At 41.2% G+C, this 16,781-nt stretch overlaps 1 protein-coding gene across 2 annotated transcripts in view; it reads right to left on the minus strand.

Annotated features, from left to right (window-relative positions):
* COG5 (component of oligomeric golgi complex 5) overlaps window positions 1-16,781 on the minus strand; it is a 349,021-nt gene that overhangs the window by 13,797 nt on the left and 318,443 nt on the right. For both annotated transcript variants that reach the window (XM_006120390.4, XM_075927034.1), the window contains 3 exons: window positions 15,015-15,077; window positions 14,163-14,266; window positions 9,705-9,942 (listed from right to left, as the gene is read on the minus strand). In XM_006120390.4, coding sequence (XP_006120452.1) covers window positions 9,705-9,942; window positions 14,163-14,266; window positions 15,015-15,077 — 405 coding nt within the window. The remainder of the gene's footprint in view (window positions 1-9,704; window positions 9,943-14,162; window positions 14,267-15,014; window positions 15,078-16,781) is intronic.

Genomic DNA, 16,781 nt, shown 5'->3' on the forward strand with positions numbered 1-16,781 from the left:
CCAGTACTCAATCTTTTCTGCTTCAACCAAGGCAACTTACCTGGCAAAGGCTTTCTGTTGCTGAGCAACACTAGCTAAATACAGACCGAACATGCCTTTTTGTCTGATCTGAACTCAGCCATGCACCAGCCAAGATGTCAGGTGCAGTGCTGCCAGATTCAGATATAGCAGGTTGTTGTGGTTCAGCAACAGCAGATCTGGTTGAAGAGGCAGCGGAAGAGGTGTGGCTAGCGACAGAGCATACTGAACTTGTGGTGAGAGGGCCACACGGGGGCCATGAGGATGACCCTTGCTCTGTCTTGCTTGACTTTCAATAGAACCCGTGTATTAAGAGCACTGGTGGAAAGGCATACATGAGTATCCCACCCACGGAATGAGGAAGGTGTCCTAGAGGGAACCCTTGTCAAGATCGTGGATGGAGTAGAACTGGGTGATACTTCTTGTTCTTCCTGGACATGAGCAGGACCACCTGGGGAGCTCCCTGCCTTAAAAAAATTACATTGACCGTGTCCAGATGGAGGGACCACTCGTGGTGAGGTGAGAAGGTCCTGCTGTGGCCATATTCTAGAATGTTCTTGGATTGGAGAGATGGGTGGCAATCAGATGAATGGGATGCTGCATACAGAAGTCCCAAAGGCCGAGCACCTCCTGACAAAGGGCTGTGATCTGGCCCCTCTCTGCCTATAATGTAGTACGTAGTGGTGGTATTGTCTGTGAGGTATTGTCTGTGAGGACCTGTAACACCTTGACTTTCAGGTGGGGCAAGAATGGCTGGCTCTGAGTTCCCTGATGTTGATATGAAAAGCTAACTCGCCATGTAGCAAGCGGCCCTAGATGCTGAGCTTGCATAAGTGGGCCCCCCAGCCCAGATCCGCGGCGTCCGAGATCAGGGTCAATGACAGGAACAGAGGTGCAGAGGGCACTCAAAGGGGGCAACACAGCCAGCTCTACAAAAACTGCTAAGGCAAAAAGCTCTGATGACCCAGCTCATGCACAGTTACGATAGAACTAATATGTGCAAACACTCGAACAAGAAATATTTTTATAACATCTTATCATTTAAAGAACATTCTGGAACTAACTTAACTGGTGATAAGAAACTTATAACAAAGCCTGTAACATTCGTATACAATGAAGTTTGAAATAGAAATACAGTCTGCATGCTGATAGATGTCATGAAGAACATTTAATGACATATGTGGGATTCTTGGTTACAGTGAGCATGAGAGAACAAAGTAGGCACGGCAAACTGTACTCTTATACCATTGCGAAGATGATAAAAGTAAGCATGGGTTTTGATAGAGTAGTGTAGTAATAACAGGGAGATTTTCAAAGGTCAGAATGGAAACTAGAAATTTAATTCACTGAAAGCTAATAGGATAGGGGTGAGATTTCCCGAGCACATCTTTCCATCAGCTGGGACTGGCTGGAGGAAGGAGAAAGTGTCTTTCAATGACAGCATCCTTTAGAAAATTCCACTCTAGGCACCTAATTGCTGTTTGGACCTTTGAAAATCAAGATAGATGGAGCAACTGGTCCTTATGATGAGGAAGGGAACCAAACACAGGTGACATCATATTCTGCCTTTTCCTAACACATTCTTCCCCAAAAGTCACTATATGGTGGCAAGATTTTAGTTGAACTTTTGCTTCTTACAGCAAAGCTGAATATTTAAATTCAGTAAAACAAACTTAAATTCGCTATATTACAACAGCTTTAGGAATGTCTCTAAATTCATTAAGTATTTGAAAGAATATATTTTACTTTGGAATACTCTACCCCTTAAATGTCAACCTTTATTCATTCTACTATTCATGATAATTCATTCTAATTATTGCTATTGCCAGAACTAGACAAAACTTAAAAGGCAGCAGATGGCTGCATCGTGAAGCACTAGTTGCCAAAGAAATATTTCTTTGTAAGCTTGGAAAGCTACAGTAGCCTCTAGAATTGAGTCATGCAAAGTGGGAATAGAGTGAAACTAATTTGGTAAAAATATACATAAACAACATGAACTCAGATTCTCTAGATCTGCAGTGCTACAGGGTTTGTACTATGCCTTAATGTATTCAGCTAAATTCAGAAGAGTTAAGGACTGTGCTTTTTAATTTAATGTGTTTATTTGTTAGACTGCATTATATTCTTGAATGAGTGGTGTATGAGCATATTTCTGCTGAAATGTTCATTATGTCCAGTTTTTATATTTTAAATAAAGATTGTTGTTGGCCACAACAACTGGTGCTGGGGCAGGGCCTGTGGATAGTTTGGATGTTATCAACATGTATGTCAGCCATTAAAGAAGGGCTGTTGTCAGAAGAACTGCCCTTCATCAATTCCAACATTTTTTTTCCAGTGCTTGGATTGGCTGGTAGGAGGAAACTTCTCCTTTCTGTTTGTCCTGTCATCAGCAGCTACCCCCACCTTCCTTCCTATAACTGCGTATACCTGTAACTTGTTTAGCAATAACAGATATATTATGATTTAAAGTTACTGTTTCTAATTTGTTGAGATGCACAGTTATACTGTATTGTGCATTTGGGTGTTTGCAGGGTTGCACATACTTTGGGTGTGTCTGGTGTTTTACACAGCAATGTGCTATGGACTTTAAAAAACGTAAGAATGGGGTACATTTTTTGCTCCCTCGTTTATTTTCCCCCCACATGACAATTTTGGGAGGTCGTATGCCCAAATTAAATTAGCTGTACAGTTGGGGTTAAAATGAATGAGGATAAGCTGGTCTTGCAACCTTCTGAGAGCCGAGGGGTGGAGACTGGAGAAGATGGTGCTTAATGTTTTGCAAAGCCTATGCAAACATCCAAAGCCCATCGGGTCCACTCTCACAAATCTATCACAAGTCAAGCTTTAGGAATTTCCTGGAGCAGAAGATTTCGCAGACTGCAAGTCTGTCTTGGCCTTGAACAGTCAGGACACTAAAATATGCATGCAGAGAGGGATATGGGATGCCAGTGATGCTGAAACTCACTGCTTTCAAAGTAAAAAACAGGACTGCGTAGCACTTTAAAGACTAACAAGATGGTTTATTAGATGATGAGCTTTCGTGGGCCAGATCCACTTCCTCAGATCAAATAGTGGAAGAAAATTGTCACAATCATATATACCAAAGGATAAAAATAAAAAAAAGTGAACACATATGAAAAGGACAAATCAAATTTCAGAACAGAAGGAGGATGGGGGGGGGGGGGAAGGGGGAGAGGTAAATGTCTGTGAGCTAATGATATTAGAGGTGATAATTGGGGAAGCTATCTTTGTAATGGGTAAGATAATTAGTGTCTTTATTCAAATTTGAGCGTAAGGTGTCGAATTTAAGCATGAATGACAGTTCAGCGGATTCTCTTTGAAGTGAAGTTTTAAAAGGTCTTTGAAGCAGGATGCAGGTAATCAAGTCGTTGAGACAATGTCCTTTCTAGTTGAAATGGCAAGAAACTGTTTTTTCTTTGTGATCCTGTCTGATATCTGTTTTGTGGGCATTGATCCTTTGGCGAAGTGTCTGAGACGTTTGTCCAATGTATATAGCAGACGGACACTTTATTTACCTCCCGCCTTCCCCCCCCCATCCGACCAGACTCCGACCATATAGTAAAATGAGACAGAGCATGTTGTCCTGTACAGCCTTTTATAACCTCACATGGAGCATGTGGCAATGTCAGGTGACCATGTAGATCAACAGACACAGCTGCTGAATAGGGAGCACATGTATCTGTGTTTGGAATAGAGGGTCCATTACTCGAAGATCTCTAAATTATTATTTGAAAGAAGCTGTTCTTGGAGGAATGTAGCATTTAATTTCCCTGTCCCACAACAATTCTAAAACAGTAAGTATTTAAAGTCATTTTTTAGCCATGAAGCATCTCCAAGAAATGATACACTAAAAACAATTTCCTTCTTCTAGCAAGAAAGCACGACAAAAATTAAGTATACCTTTGTGCCACTAGTTCTTGACTTTCCACACTGCAACCCTGATTAAAGTGTAATGGTTCCTCAGATTCCAAACTAACAATGAAGGATTTCTTGGAAATATATACATATATATAAAAATATTTTGTAGTCATCTGGCCCTTTTTTATATGAAGATCTCAAATCTCTTTACAAATGTTAATTAAGCCCCACCAGGCATGTCATATAACTATATATGTTAATAAATAACTACTATATAATAAATAACTGTAAAATGGTTAAGTGGCTTTCAGTGTACCCACTTTCCACATCACATGGGATAACCAGTAGGGAAAAAAGTTTTTTCTACTAACGCTTACTAACCATGGCTTGGCAGTAATCATTTCTTTTATGAAACAGACAGCATTTGTATACTTTACTATTTCAGTGAAGAGAGAGACCATATTTGTCCCCCTATTATTCAATTCTCCTTCAGAATCATTGGCTATGAAGATCATAGAGCATCCCCAACATCTCCAGTGAGTGTCATAAGGTGCTTAGGGGGTTGGGTTGCCTAGTGAATTGTACATCCACCTGCCCTCCAACCCATTTGCTTCACTAGCGGTCCCTGGTTCCTGCCCCAGGCCAAGAGTGTTTGGGCTTTCCTACTGCCTTCACACTTTTGCCCTTTAGTGGGACATGCTAGGGGGACCTGGTCCCTCCCTTTCTACTAAGTCCCTGGACAATGTACTGTGGGTTAATATTGCCTTTTAAGCCGTTTGGGCCCAGCATATTGTTTGCATACCCCATGATAGTGCCAAATTAGGATTTACTGGATATAAGAATGAACTTTACAATACTACTACTCTACTTTTTTCTCTTATGAGACTTAATTCCAAATCTTCTGCTCCTTGCTGTAGTTTCTAAAAGCATTTTGGGTTACAAAACAAAGTGCATCCCTCCCAAGCTAATAGCTCCCTTTGACATTCACCTACATTAAGTCCCTGAAACTCTAGTTTAAATGACCAAATAACTGGTCATGACTTAAAACTGGTCTTCAATCTTATTTACCGAGTCTCCTTCCACACTGATTTAATCCACAAAACAATCTCTAAAACATTACAAATCAAGTCAAATCCTCTTTACAGTATGCATAGAGATCTTATAAATACTGCTCCTTGCCTCCTGTTTCTGAATAGTATAATTCCATAATATTAATAAACTGCAGCTTCATTTGAGCTACTAAATGCATAAAGTTTTCCTTACAAAATTCTAAAGAAAGCTGAGCAAAATAGAATATCACTAGATAGCTTCAGAAGGTTTAAAACTAGAGTTGACTGAAATATTTCCATTAGAACATTTCCATTAGGAAATACAGATTCAACTAAATCACAATGTTCCACAGGATAAGATACAGAATATGGAGAATGACAGCAGAGTTCATGATGCCCTTTAGAAACCATTGAAGCACAAAATAACAATTAGAAATAATACAAACATAAAACTAGAAGTTTTATAAAACTACAACTATAACAAATTGTAAAGAGACCAAGAAAAATTGGTTGTTCTAATAATGGTGCAAACCATGTAACCACTATATTTGGGATGGTTGTCTAGTAAGTGTGGTCTCTTGTTCAGAGTGTACACACATAGCACTTAACTATGTTATATTATATCCTAAAGAGAAGGAAAAATTTTGTCTGACTCCATCAGGTGATCAGATTATGTCCTATAGCATGAGGACTGACAGCCTTTGCAATTTTTAGACTAGTTTATGTCTATGCAATTGTTATTTTTATTTTTTATTCTCATTAATAATGTATACATTATTCCTTATGAGCCTAGGAAGTTTCTCTCAATCAATTTCTACGCCCAAATATTAAGGAATCCTTGTTCCTTCTAAATACATTTTGGAATGTATAGTGTTTACATTTCATTCTTTGCTTCACTGTTTCTATCAATAATTTAGCATTCCATGCCATACAAAGGACAATGTATGGTTCTAAAGTATATTTTTGAATTTCAGAGAATCTAAGATCCATGGAGATCGTTGTAACCTGAGTGGCCTTGGTTTTGTTATAAAATAACAAAGCTCTCAGTAATGAGCAGGCCAAAAGGTTCTCCAGTGCCTAGCTGATACCTCATTGGAAATATAAATGTCAAGAAAATGTCATAGTAGAGGCCTCAAGTGACCTCCGAAAAAAAAATTCCAATGTAACTAGTTTAAAAAGCAAAAGGAAAGCTTAGCAGTGTATTATTTTTCATGGTAGTGATTTTTTTTTACTTTTTCAAAAACTCCACCTTTTAAAACATATATTATGAAATGAACAGTAGTTCCATTTGTGCATCTGGTGCAGATGGCGTCTATAAAAGTTGTAAGTTTGCATGAATTGCAGGTAAATTCAACACTTTCATGTTGTCACACTTTAAAAAATTAGGAAACCCAGTAAGTTAGGACAATAACCCTGCAGTACTGCAATTATTTTTAGACATTAAGATGCATCTTTACTATTCTGTTAAACAAAGTTCACTCATTTCATGTTGATAGCACTCATAATTATATCTGACAGTCTGTGTCACACAATTAGCCAGAGGGCCCTCCCCACGACTCCCGCTCTCCTCCACACACACACACACACACACACACACACACACACACACACACACACACACACACTTGAACTGATTGCTCATAAGTGACAAGGTTGATCTTCCTCCCTATTTACAGTGCTAACAGAAGGAAGCGATCCATTCTATACAGGCAGTCCCCGAGTTACGCGGATCGGACTTACGTCGGATCCGCAGTTACGAACGGGGCCGTTCCTCTCCCTGGTCTCCAGCAGACCAAGGAGAGGAAGCAAAGCGGCGGAACACGTGGGCAGCGGACAGGGCTGTCCGCTGCCCACGCGCTCCGAGGCTTGGCTCTGCTTTGCCCCCCCCTCCCCATGGTCTGCAGACACGTCTGGGCTGTCAGCTGGCAGGGCGCTCCGCGGCTTGGCTCTGTTTTGCCCCCCCCCCATTCCCCTGGTCTGCAGACCAGGGGGACGGGGGGGCAAAGCAGAGCAAAGCCGCGGAGCACGCGGGCAGCGGACAGCCCAGATGCGTCTGGGCTGTCCGCTGCCCGTGTGTTCCGCCGCTTTGCTCCCCGTCCCCCTGGTCTGCAGACCAGGGGGACGGGGAACAAAGCAGAGCAAAGCCACGGAGCCCGAGGGCAGCAGGACAGCCACGGCGCGTCTGGGCTGTCCCGCTGCCCCCGTGCTCCGTGGCTTTGCTCCGGACATCTGTGGTACAGCAGCTGGGGCGCTGCCAGCTGGTCCCGTAGCGCCGCTCTGGGCGCTACTGGACCAACCGGGCAGCACCCCAGCTGTTCTGCCCCAGGCGTCCTGATTCAGCCACTGATGGTCAGATTCAGCAGCGGCTGAATCAGGAAGCCTGGGGCAGAGCAGCTGGGGTGCTGCTGGGTTGGTCCAGTAGCGCCGAGGAGCGGCAGCGCTACTGGACCAACCCAGCAGCACCCCAGCTGCTCTGCCCTAGGCGTCCCCAAGTCAGCCGCTGCTGAAACTGACCAGTGGCTGACTACAGGAAGCTCCTGCCCCGGGCTTCCTGGAATCAGCCGCTGATCAGTTTCAGCAGCAGCTGACTTGGGGATGCCTGGGGTTCTTAAGTTGAATCTGTATGTAAGTCAGAACTGGCGTCCAGATTCAGCCACTGTTGAAACTGATCAGTTTCAGCAGCGGCTGAATCTGGATGCCAGTTCCGACTTACATACAGACTCAACTTAAGAACAAACCTACAGTCCCTATCTTGTACGTAACCCGGGGACTGCCTGTAGTATAATTGCACAAAGCATTTTATTTTATTCAATATTTTCTGTGGCCCAATATAACAGGTCTCTCCAATCAGGCCTTCTTGTTAGCGGGGTTGGAAGTGATGCGACCAGAAAAACTGTACAGTAAATAAGAGAAGCAGCAGGGCAGGCTCAGCCTACAACCAGCACCCAGCTATTTCTGGTCACAAGTACAACTTAAACAGGGAGAGTAGGTAATGGGAAGGAAAGAGGAGAGGAAGGGTACACAAGGCAGCTAAACAGAGGAAGAGGAAGGACTCAGAACCAAGTAAGTTTAAATTATATATTTATATGGCATGCTATACTGTAGTATCACATATAAATACTTACTGAATTTAAGAATATTAAATATTTAAGAATAAACATTTAAGCGAGAGACAGAATCAATCGTCCCCCTTGCCTCGCATTTTAGGTCATTTGGGTGCCTTTCTCGCTCCCATGAAGTCAATGGAAAACTTCTCATTAACTTCCTTGCTAAAGGATTGTGATGCTACATACTAGTCGGTGAATCCAGGTGGTTTACTCAGAGGCATATGAATGAGCTCATTACATTGTTTAGCTTGATGAAAGTGGTGAGTCATGAAGATCACAAGACCGGCATCCCAGCTGTTCTTTAGCAGTAGCCAATTCAATAAGCAAGAGCCCTATATGGAAAACGTTGTCACCAGTGTTTGGGTTCCCTCAGTTATGTTAGCCTCAGGTTGTCTCTGAGACATTTGTCTCTTAAGCTGCTCCTTAAGAGTTTTGAAAATAAGAACTTATAACCTGAAATTGACCTAAAATTAGGAAAAAAGAGTGCAAAATATTTGTGTTATGTTCCCTAACAGCCTCAGAGGGGTAGCCATGTTAGTCTGTATCTTCAAAAACAATGAGGAGTCCTATGGCACCTTAGAGACAAACAGATTTATTAAGGCATAAGCTTCCATGAAAGCTTATGCCCTAATAAATCTGTTAGACTCTAAAGCAATGTCTACACTACTCAGAAGATTGATGCAGTCGATCCTTCAGGGTTCAAATTAGCGGGTCGCATAAAGACCTGCTAATTTGAACTGAGGGGGTGCTCCGGTCGGTGCCGGTAGTCCTGTTCCTCACGAGGAGTAAGGGAAGTCGACGGCAGGGTTTACTTCTGTCAACCACCTGCTGTGCATACGGCCCGAAAACACTATTTAAGACACATCAATTCCAGCTATTTAATTAGCATAGCTGGAGTTGTGTATCTTAAATCGACTTTCCCCTTTAGTGTAGACCAGATGTAAGGTGCCACAGGACTCTCCCTTGTTCCCTTCACAGATTCACTCTGCATTACATTACTGTTAAAATGCTTTCCTCTGAAAATATTAAGTAGCGCATTGGAAACTTGAATTATCTACTTGATCGTGCTTAGCGCATCAGCCCAATATAAGTTTAAAAAAAGAGAGAGACACACACAGAAACTGACCGGTCACAAGTAGGAACACAGTGTCATTCCTTCAGTATTTACAGCAACATGCAGGCCTTTCACAGTGTGTTCATATTTGTTTAGTTTGTATCCCACACTGCAAAGTAGGTCAATCCATGACCATAATCAATGCTGGCACCGTGGGATATAAAGCAATTAAGAAAGGAAAACCATCTTACAGGGAGGTGAGGAGATGAAGTGAATGAGTATTTAGCATTGAAGACTATTTGCTCAGTATTAAAAAGTTTCAAAATGTTGATGAATTTCAATGCATCAATAATTTGACAGGAAATTATAGGGCATTACTCAATTTGCCTTATGAGAAGGGCCCTCACTGATTATTTAGGGCATAAATTTCTCAAGATTCAGTCTCTCCTAGAATGAAATCTTGCAGATCCAACTAAGTCAGTTGTGTAGCTAACAGGCAACTGCAAAGGAAAAAAAGTGCTTATGACCAAGTATCTACACATTTCAATTAGAAAAGGGGAAAAAAGCAAAATGGAAGCCAGCCCTTGTTAAGTTTACCTGTGCAAAGTCAGCAGCAAGTCGCATTTTCCCACCTTCACCAAGAGGTCTCAATAGACTGGCATTGCGAATAAAAAGTTCAATTGCTCTCTGAGCAATGGCTTCTGTGTTATCAAAGACAAAGTCGTAACACTCAAAGTGCCTGAAGTAATCGCTCATGACTCTTGCTATGAATCCCTGTAGTTCTTTCATATACAGAGAGCAGGGAACATCTGGTTTTCCTGAGCTGGATAATGATCTGCCAAAAATGTAAAAAAAGATGCTAAAATCATTGTTTATAATACAACCAAAATTACTCATTTCTTTTTAAGTTTCTTCTTAACCCATGTAGTAATTTACCCTTGGTGACATGAATTACAGAATACTATTTCTACTTGGCACAAAAGAATGTACAGATCCTTTTGGAACTGCAGCCTAAAATCTCTCTTGACCAGCCACTGCTACCATGACAAGATAGAGGAGATCACCCTCTCTTAGCCAGCATGCAAGCCTTCCATCAGCCTGGAGTCTAAAGCTCTAAATCCAGCCCCCAAATTTAAGTGTCCCAACTGTTGGTAAAATACTCTAATAGATCACATAATACCAGGCTACATGTCACAGGCTTACTAGTGCAGCCTGTCCCAAGATCAATCTCTGCATAGAATTAGTCTCCAGATTGTTCAAGTCCCACACCTAGGATTATAGGCTCTCTTCTAATCAGTGAAAAAACAGAGCCCTGCAAGATATAGGATGTGGTAATCAGTAACTGCTCTCTGTTTGAATTATAGTCAGTCTGGGGAGCTCTCCCAAACATCAATGGCAGTTGAGGACACCTAGAGTATGTCTACACTGCATGGCTATTTGGGGATACTGGAGGGATCCTGAAATAGCTACTCCATGTCTATATAAGCTGCCCATTATTTCAAAATATTTTTTGAAATAATGGGCACACTATTTCGCCCTCCTGATAAACCTTGTCGCACAAGGGTTAAGGGATGGCTCAAAATAGCGTGTTACAGGCAGTCCCCGGGTTACATACAAGATAGGGACTGTAGGTTTGTTCTTAAGTTGAGTCTGTATGTAAGTTGGAACTGGCATCCAGATTCAGCCGCTGCTGAAACTGATCAGTTTCAACAGCGGCTGAATCTGGACGCCAGTTCTGACTTACATACAGATTCAACTTAAGAACCCCAGGCATCCCCAAGTCAGCTGCTGCTGAAACTGATCAGCTGATTCCAGGAAGCCCGGGGCAGGGGCTTCCTGTAGTCAGCCACTGGTCAGTTTCAGCAGCGGCTGACTTCGGGACGCCTGGGGCAGAGCAGCTGGGGTGCTGCTGGGTTGGTCCAGTAGCGCCGCCGCTCCTCGGCGCTACTGGACCAACCCAGCAGCACCCCAGCTGCTCTGCCCCAGCCGTCCTGATTCAGCCGCTGCTGAAACTGACCAGCAGTGGCTGAATCAGGACGCCTGGGGCAGAGCAGCTGGGGTGCTGCCGGGTTGGTCCAGTAGCGCCCAGAGCGGCGCTACGGGACCAGCTGGCAGCGCCCCAGCTGCTGTACCACAGGTGTCCGGAGCAAAGCTGTGGAGCACGGGGGCAGCGGGACAGCCCAGACGTGCCGTGGCTGTCCTGCTGCCCTCGGGCTCCGCGGCTTTGCTCTGCTTTGCTCCCTGTCTCCCTGGTCTGCAGACCAGGGGGACGGGGAGCAAAGCCGCAAAGCCTGCAGCTTTGGCCTGCAGAGCAAAGCAGAGCAAAGCGGCAGAGCACGCAGGCAGCAGACAGCCCAGACGCGTCTGGGCTGTCCGCTGCCCGCGTGTTTCGCCGCTTTGCTTCCTCTCCCTGGTCTGCTGGAGACCAGGGAGACGGCCCCGTTCGTAACTGCAGATCCGACGTAAGTCGTATCCGTGTAACTCGGGGACTGCCTGTATTTTGAAATTTGGCACTGCGTAGATGCACCAAATTTAAAAATAAGCTATTTCAAAATAGATTCAAAATAAGATATACAATTTGCGCTACGCAAATTGAATATCTTATTTAAAGTTTAGGGTGCTGCACAGAGGCACCCATAACGTCTTGCAGGATTTAGTCCACAGTCTAAATCAAAAGATCAAATCAGAGGGCATGTGCCAGTGCCAGCAGTAGGAAAGGCTGCAGCAGGTAAAATATTGTAAAAGCCAAGTGGAAAAGGGAAAGAGGAAAACACCTTTGAAAATACATTGTTTTCAATAGATTTTTTTAAGAAGAATGGATGGTCTGTAGCAGTATATTCAGCAAAAGTGAGTATCACCCACTGTAGTTCACCATTAGTTGTGTCAGTGGAACCTCTCAATTTAAGATAAATGGTGTCAGACCGCAGGTACCCATCAGGACTGGTCTCTCACAGCCTGTCTCCTCCTCATCAAGGGCTTTCCAAATAGTAGAGTCTATTCAAAATGAACCTCCACATAAGGATGCCAATGGCCCTTCTAACCCAGTGCTGACAGTGGCTAGAAGGAACAGAATAGAACAACCTTGAAGTCATCCATCCTGTCACCCAGTTCCAGCATCTGAAGTTATCCAGAGTATGGGGTTGTAACCCTGACCATCTTGGCTAACAGCCATTGCTGTTATCCATCAGAAATTTATATAATTCTTTTATGAATCTCGTTATAATTCTGGCCTTCACTGCATCCTCTGGTAATGAGTTCCACAGGTTCACTGTATTGTCTGGAAAAATACGTCCTTTTGTTTGTTTTAAACATGCTGCCTATTTATTTCATACTTCTACTATGTAAATGGAGAAAAGCAGTAAACAATATTTGTTATTCATTTCTCCACATTATTCAAGATTTTACAGACCTCTAGTCTTTTCCATCCATGTGCAGATTTTTTCCATCCATGTACAGAATCCATTTTTATTTGTATGGGGACATGTGTGAACGTGCACCCCCAGCAGAAACAAAACCTAACTATGGGCTCTCTGTTAGTCAGTTGGGTGGCATGTGAATCTCCTCTGAGTGGCCACACGAGCTCACAGCTTACAGGGAACACAGCCTGTCAGTCATCTCCTTTCCAAACTGAAAAATCTCTTTTTATTTCTCATCATAGAGAAGCTGTTCAATACCCCTCATCATTTTTGTTGCTCTTATCTGTTCCTTTTCCATTTCTAACATTTTTTTGAGACAGGGTAATTGGAACTGCAAATAGTATTTAAGATGTGGGTGTACCATGAATTTACACAGTGGCATTATGATATTTACTATCTTACTGTCTGTCTCATTCTTACTGGTTCCAAACTTAATTAAACTTTTTTGATTGCCAATGCAAATGTTCAGAGAACTATTCACAATGACTCTAAAATCTTTCTGAGTTATAACAGCTAATCTGGACCCCATCATTTTGTATGTATATTTGGGATTATATTTTGAGCCCTGCAATCTCATGAATATCTGGGGGTATCCACGTCCATAGATGTGGGTGCAGATATGGATGTGGATACAAATTTTTTACCTAGAACCTTGCATGTTTGCATGTGGATGCAGATATCAACAGATCATTTTTGCAGACACAAATGAGAATACCAATTTTGTATCCACACAGGGCTTTCCCCCTCCCCCCAATATGCTTTACTTTGCATTTATCAACATTGAATTCCATCGATCCCTTTGTAATTTTTAGTAGTCTGCTTTGAACTTAATTATCTTGAATAATTTTGTATCATCTACAAACTTTGTCGCTTCCTTATTAACTCTCTTTTCTAGATCATTTATGCATATGTTAAACAGCACTGGCTGCAGTAGAGATGAATGGGCTGGATACACTAATATTTACCTCTCCCCAATTATTCCTACCCTTTATTCCTTGTCTTTTAACTACTATCCATGAGAGGACCTTCCTTTTATCCCATGATTGCTTAATTTGCATACACACGTTGTAATACAGCTGTTCAAAACATGAAAATGTAAACAGTTTTGAAATTTTGCAGCTGTTTTCATTTTAAAGGGTTCAAAAATTACACTCACACCCTTTTACTGTTTTTTCAAATTAATCTAACACCTTACAGAAAATGTTACTATTATCAATATCTGTGGGGGAGAGAGGGGGGTTTCAGTAAAAAAAATTAGATAATCATTTCATTATTTGGAAAGTAGATAAAATACCTATGAAATTTTTAGATGAAAAAGCCACAAACTTTTCTCTGAAAAACAAAAAATGTTGACATGTTCAAAACTGTTCTGAATAAGCTGTTCTGGTGTTCTTAATTTAAAAACTATACTTTTTTTTAAATCAATTTTACTTTAAGATAGCCAAAATAATACAGAAAGGAAGTGTGTGATGATTTTGGCCACTCTGTTCAATGGCCAGCCATATTGCTGCCCTCTGTGCATAAAGAGAAGAAGGTATCATGGGCTCCCAGGCAAGTGATGCTGTTGCAGAGCTCACTGTGGTATTAACAATATATTCTACAAAGTTAAAGTCGTATTATAAAGGTAGCGGCTGATTACCCAGAAAAATCTTCCTGATGCATAGTGATGATAATGGCCTCCACTGAGTCTCCTACCGAGTTCAGTAAGGGTTGCACAGCACTACCCATGAGATCATGGATTGTCTAAAATAAAGGGAGAGGACAAAATCAGTAACACAAAGTACATACACTGTACATACACTGACACCACCAAAATATATCAATTTAGGATAAATTATTTATAACAGACAGCATTTGCCTCATTCATGCTACCAGCCCTCTTTTATTCCATATTAGAAATGTCTGAAAGCAAGGAAAATGGAAGTCTTACATTTAAGTTTTTCAACCATTTCCTAAGTTAGAGAAATAAAGGCTACTTGACTATTACTACTTTAATTCAGACCAGCAGTGCAATTTGACATCTGGTGCATATTTTGATGCACAAACTAAAACCTATTATTCACTCCTGATGTAGGCATATCTTCTTTGCTCTATTTATCATCATCACTCAAGACAGAGAATATAGAGGGGCCAGTCCAGACAGCCATCATCCACAGCACCTCATATGTACAAGGCCTCTAAGCATCTTGAGAGACAAAAGCACCAAGCTGGCGATCCAGTGCTTGTTACGTGAAGATTGTAGGGAAATACACTTATTGTCAAATTCAGATGTATGGGATCCAAGCATCATCAGAATATCAGAACTTTCAAATACAAATACTACTTAAATCCAAATAGGCTAGTCATCCACATATAGTTAAAGTCCATATTGACCAAAAAAAAAAAGGTAGAACAAGATAAAACTCACAAATTAAGTTACAGTGCCCATTGTAAGTATGGTAAATGCAACAAACTTGTGATCTAACTTAAGAGAATGATAACATTCAATTACCTTTAAGGCTGTAGCAATAGTTTGTTCAGCAGCTGCTGGAAATGAACTCTGGCTGGAAACAACCTAAAATATGTAAAACACTATTAACATAGTCAAAGTTCGGTAAATGATTAAAAACTACAGAATTTTCTTTAAACCGAAAACATATTTAGCTATTCCCGTTACAGAAACAAAAATTGGCCATATTTATAAATAAATAAATAAATGTGTTGTAAGTGGTCAAGATTTTAAAAGTTTGAAAATTCAACAATATGAAACCACTGTATCAAAAATGTTTTTGTCCTCCTCACAATATTTAGAAGCACTTTGCAGACCAAAAATTTCAGCTAGTGAATCTCAGTGACAAAATAATATTTGAATAAAAACATTTTAGGGAGGATTTTTGAAATGCAGCATCCACTTTTCAAAGGCAAGCTGAAGATCCAAATGCTAGCTTTTCACTATATAAAAAAAACAACAAATGGTCTAGTAGCACTTTATAGACTAACAAAACATGTAGATGAGATGGTACCATGAGCTTTCATGGGCACAGACCACTTCTTCAAATGACCGGAGTTATGAGAGTAGGATGTGCAGACCCAATATAAATAGAAGAGGGGAAGGGGATCAACACATCCTAATCTCATAACTCCGGTCATCTGAAGAAGTGGGCTGTGCCCACAAAAGCTCATGATACCATCTACATGTTTTGTTAGTCTATAAAGTGCTATGAGACCATTTGTTGTTTTCTTCTGTACAGGCTAACTCGGCTACCCCCTGAAACTTCTATCACTATATAGTTATCCAGTCACAACATTTTTAAACGAAGAAAAGTCTACCTCATTAAAAACAAAAACAAGACCCAACTTGGTCCAAAATGAAGCATCTATTTTGCCAATGCTCCACAATAACTATGGTTTACATGTATGGCATTTGAAATACAGCTGGATTAATTATCATTCATGTTGCTTTCTTGAGCTTTCTATGTAGTGGAGCTACACTTAGTTCCTACAGAAGCCAAACATACAAATCCCATCAGTTCAATGTCAAGATAGGCTTTTAATTTTTCCTTATGCCAAATATTCATTCTGAAATAGCTAATTTCTAGATTTGCAGAGACATACAGCATGATAAAAGGTAAGTGGTCTCTTCTTCTACTGATGTGTGTGGGATTTATGGAGAGCTGTGCAGCTGTAAATAATGGCAGGAAATCCCTGCTACAGTAGCAATAAGACTACATGTCAAGGACCAAATCTAGAAACATTCTCTCAATTTCCTTACATTTATCAATATGTTATATTAGCCTCATTTAAAATACTATATTAACCATTACATTCACAGTTGAAAATGAATCAGATTAGAGCTCTCTCCAATTCCAGAGTATACAAGATTCATTACATTAGAATTATTCTGCCATTTGTTTGCCAAACCCATACAGGTTTTATATGCTTTCCAAACCATTTTTTCAAGTAAGTGTCCACAGACAGGCATTCATAATCATGTATTTATTCAGACTAAGATTTAATAACGATACAATGGTGAATGTGGTTTGTTCTGGTTTATACTGATTGCATAACCATAACAAGCACTGGGTCAATAACCTTTATTGGATACGTCTACACTTCAACTATACACTAAAGGGGCTAGAACTGAGGAGCTGTTCAACTGCGGTGTACAGATATCTAGGCTTGGTTTGCAGACCAAGTTCTGGAACACTCCCACCTTGCAGGTCTTAACCGCTTAGCCTTTGTGTATTGGAGGGTTTGGGAATATTTGTTCCAATCTAAA

This window comes from Pelodiscus sinensis, chromosome 1 (assembly GCF_049634645.1).
Source record: "Pelodiscus sinensis isolate JC-2024 chromosome 1, ASM4963464v1, whole genome shotgun sequence".
Classification (NCBI taxonomy): Eukaryota; Metazoa; Chordata; order Testudines; family Trionychidae; genus Pelodiscus; species Pelodiscus sinensis.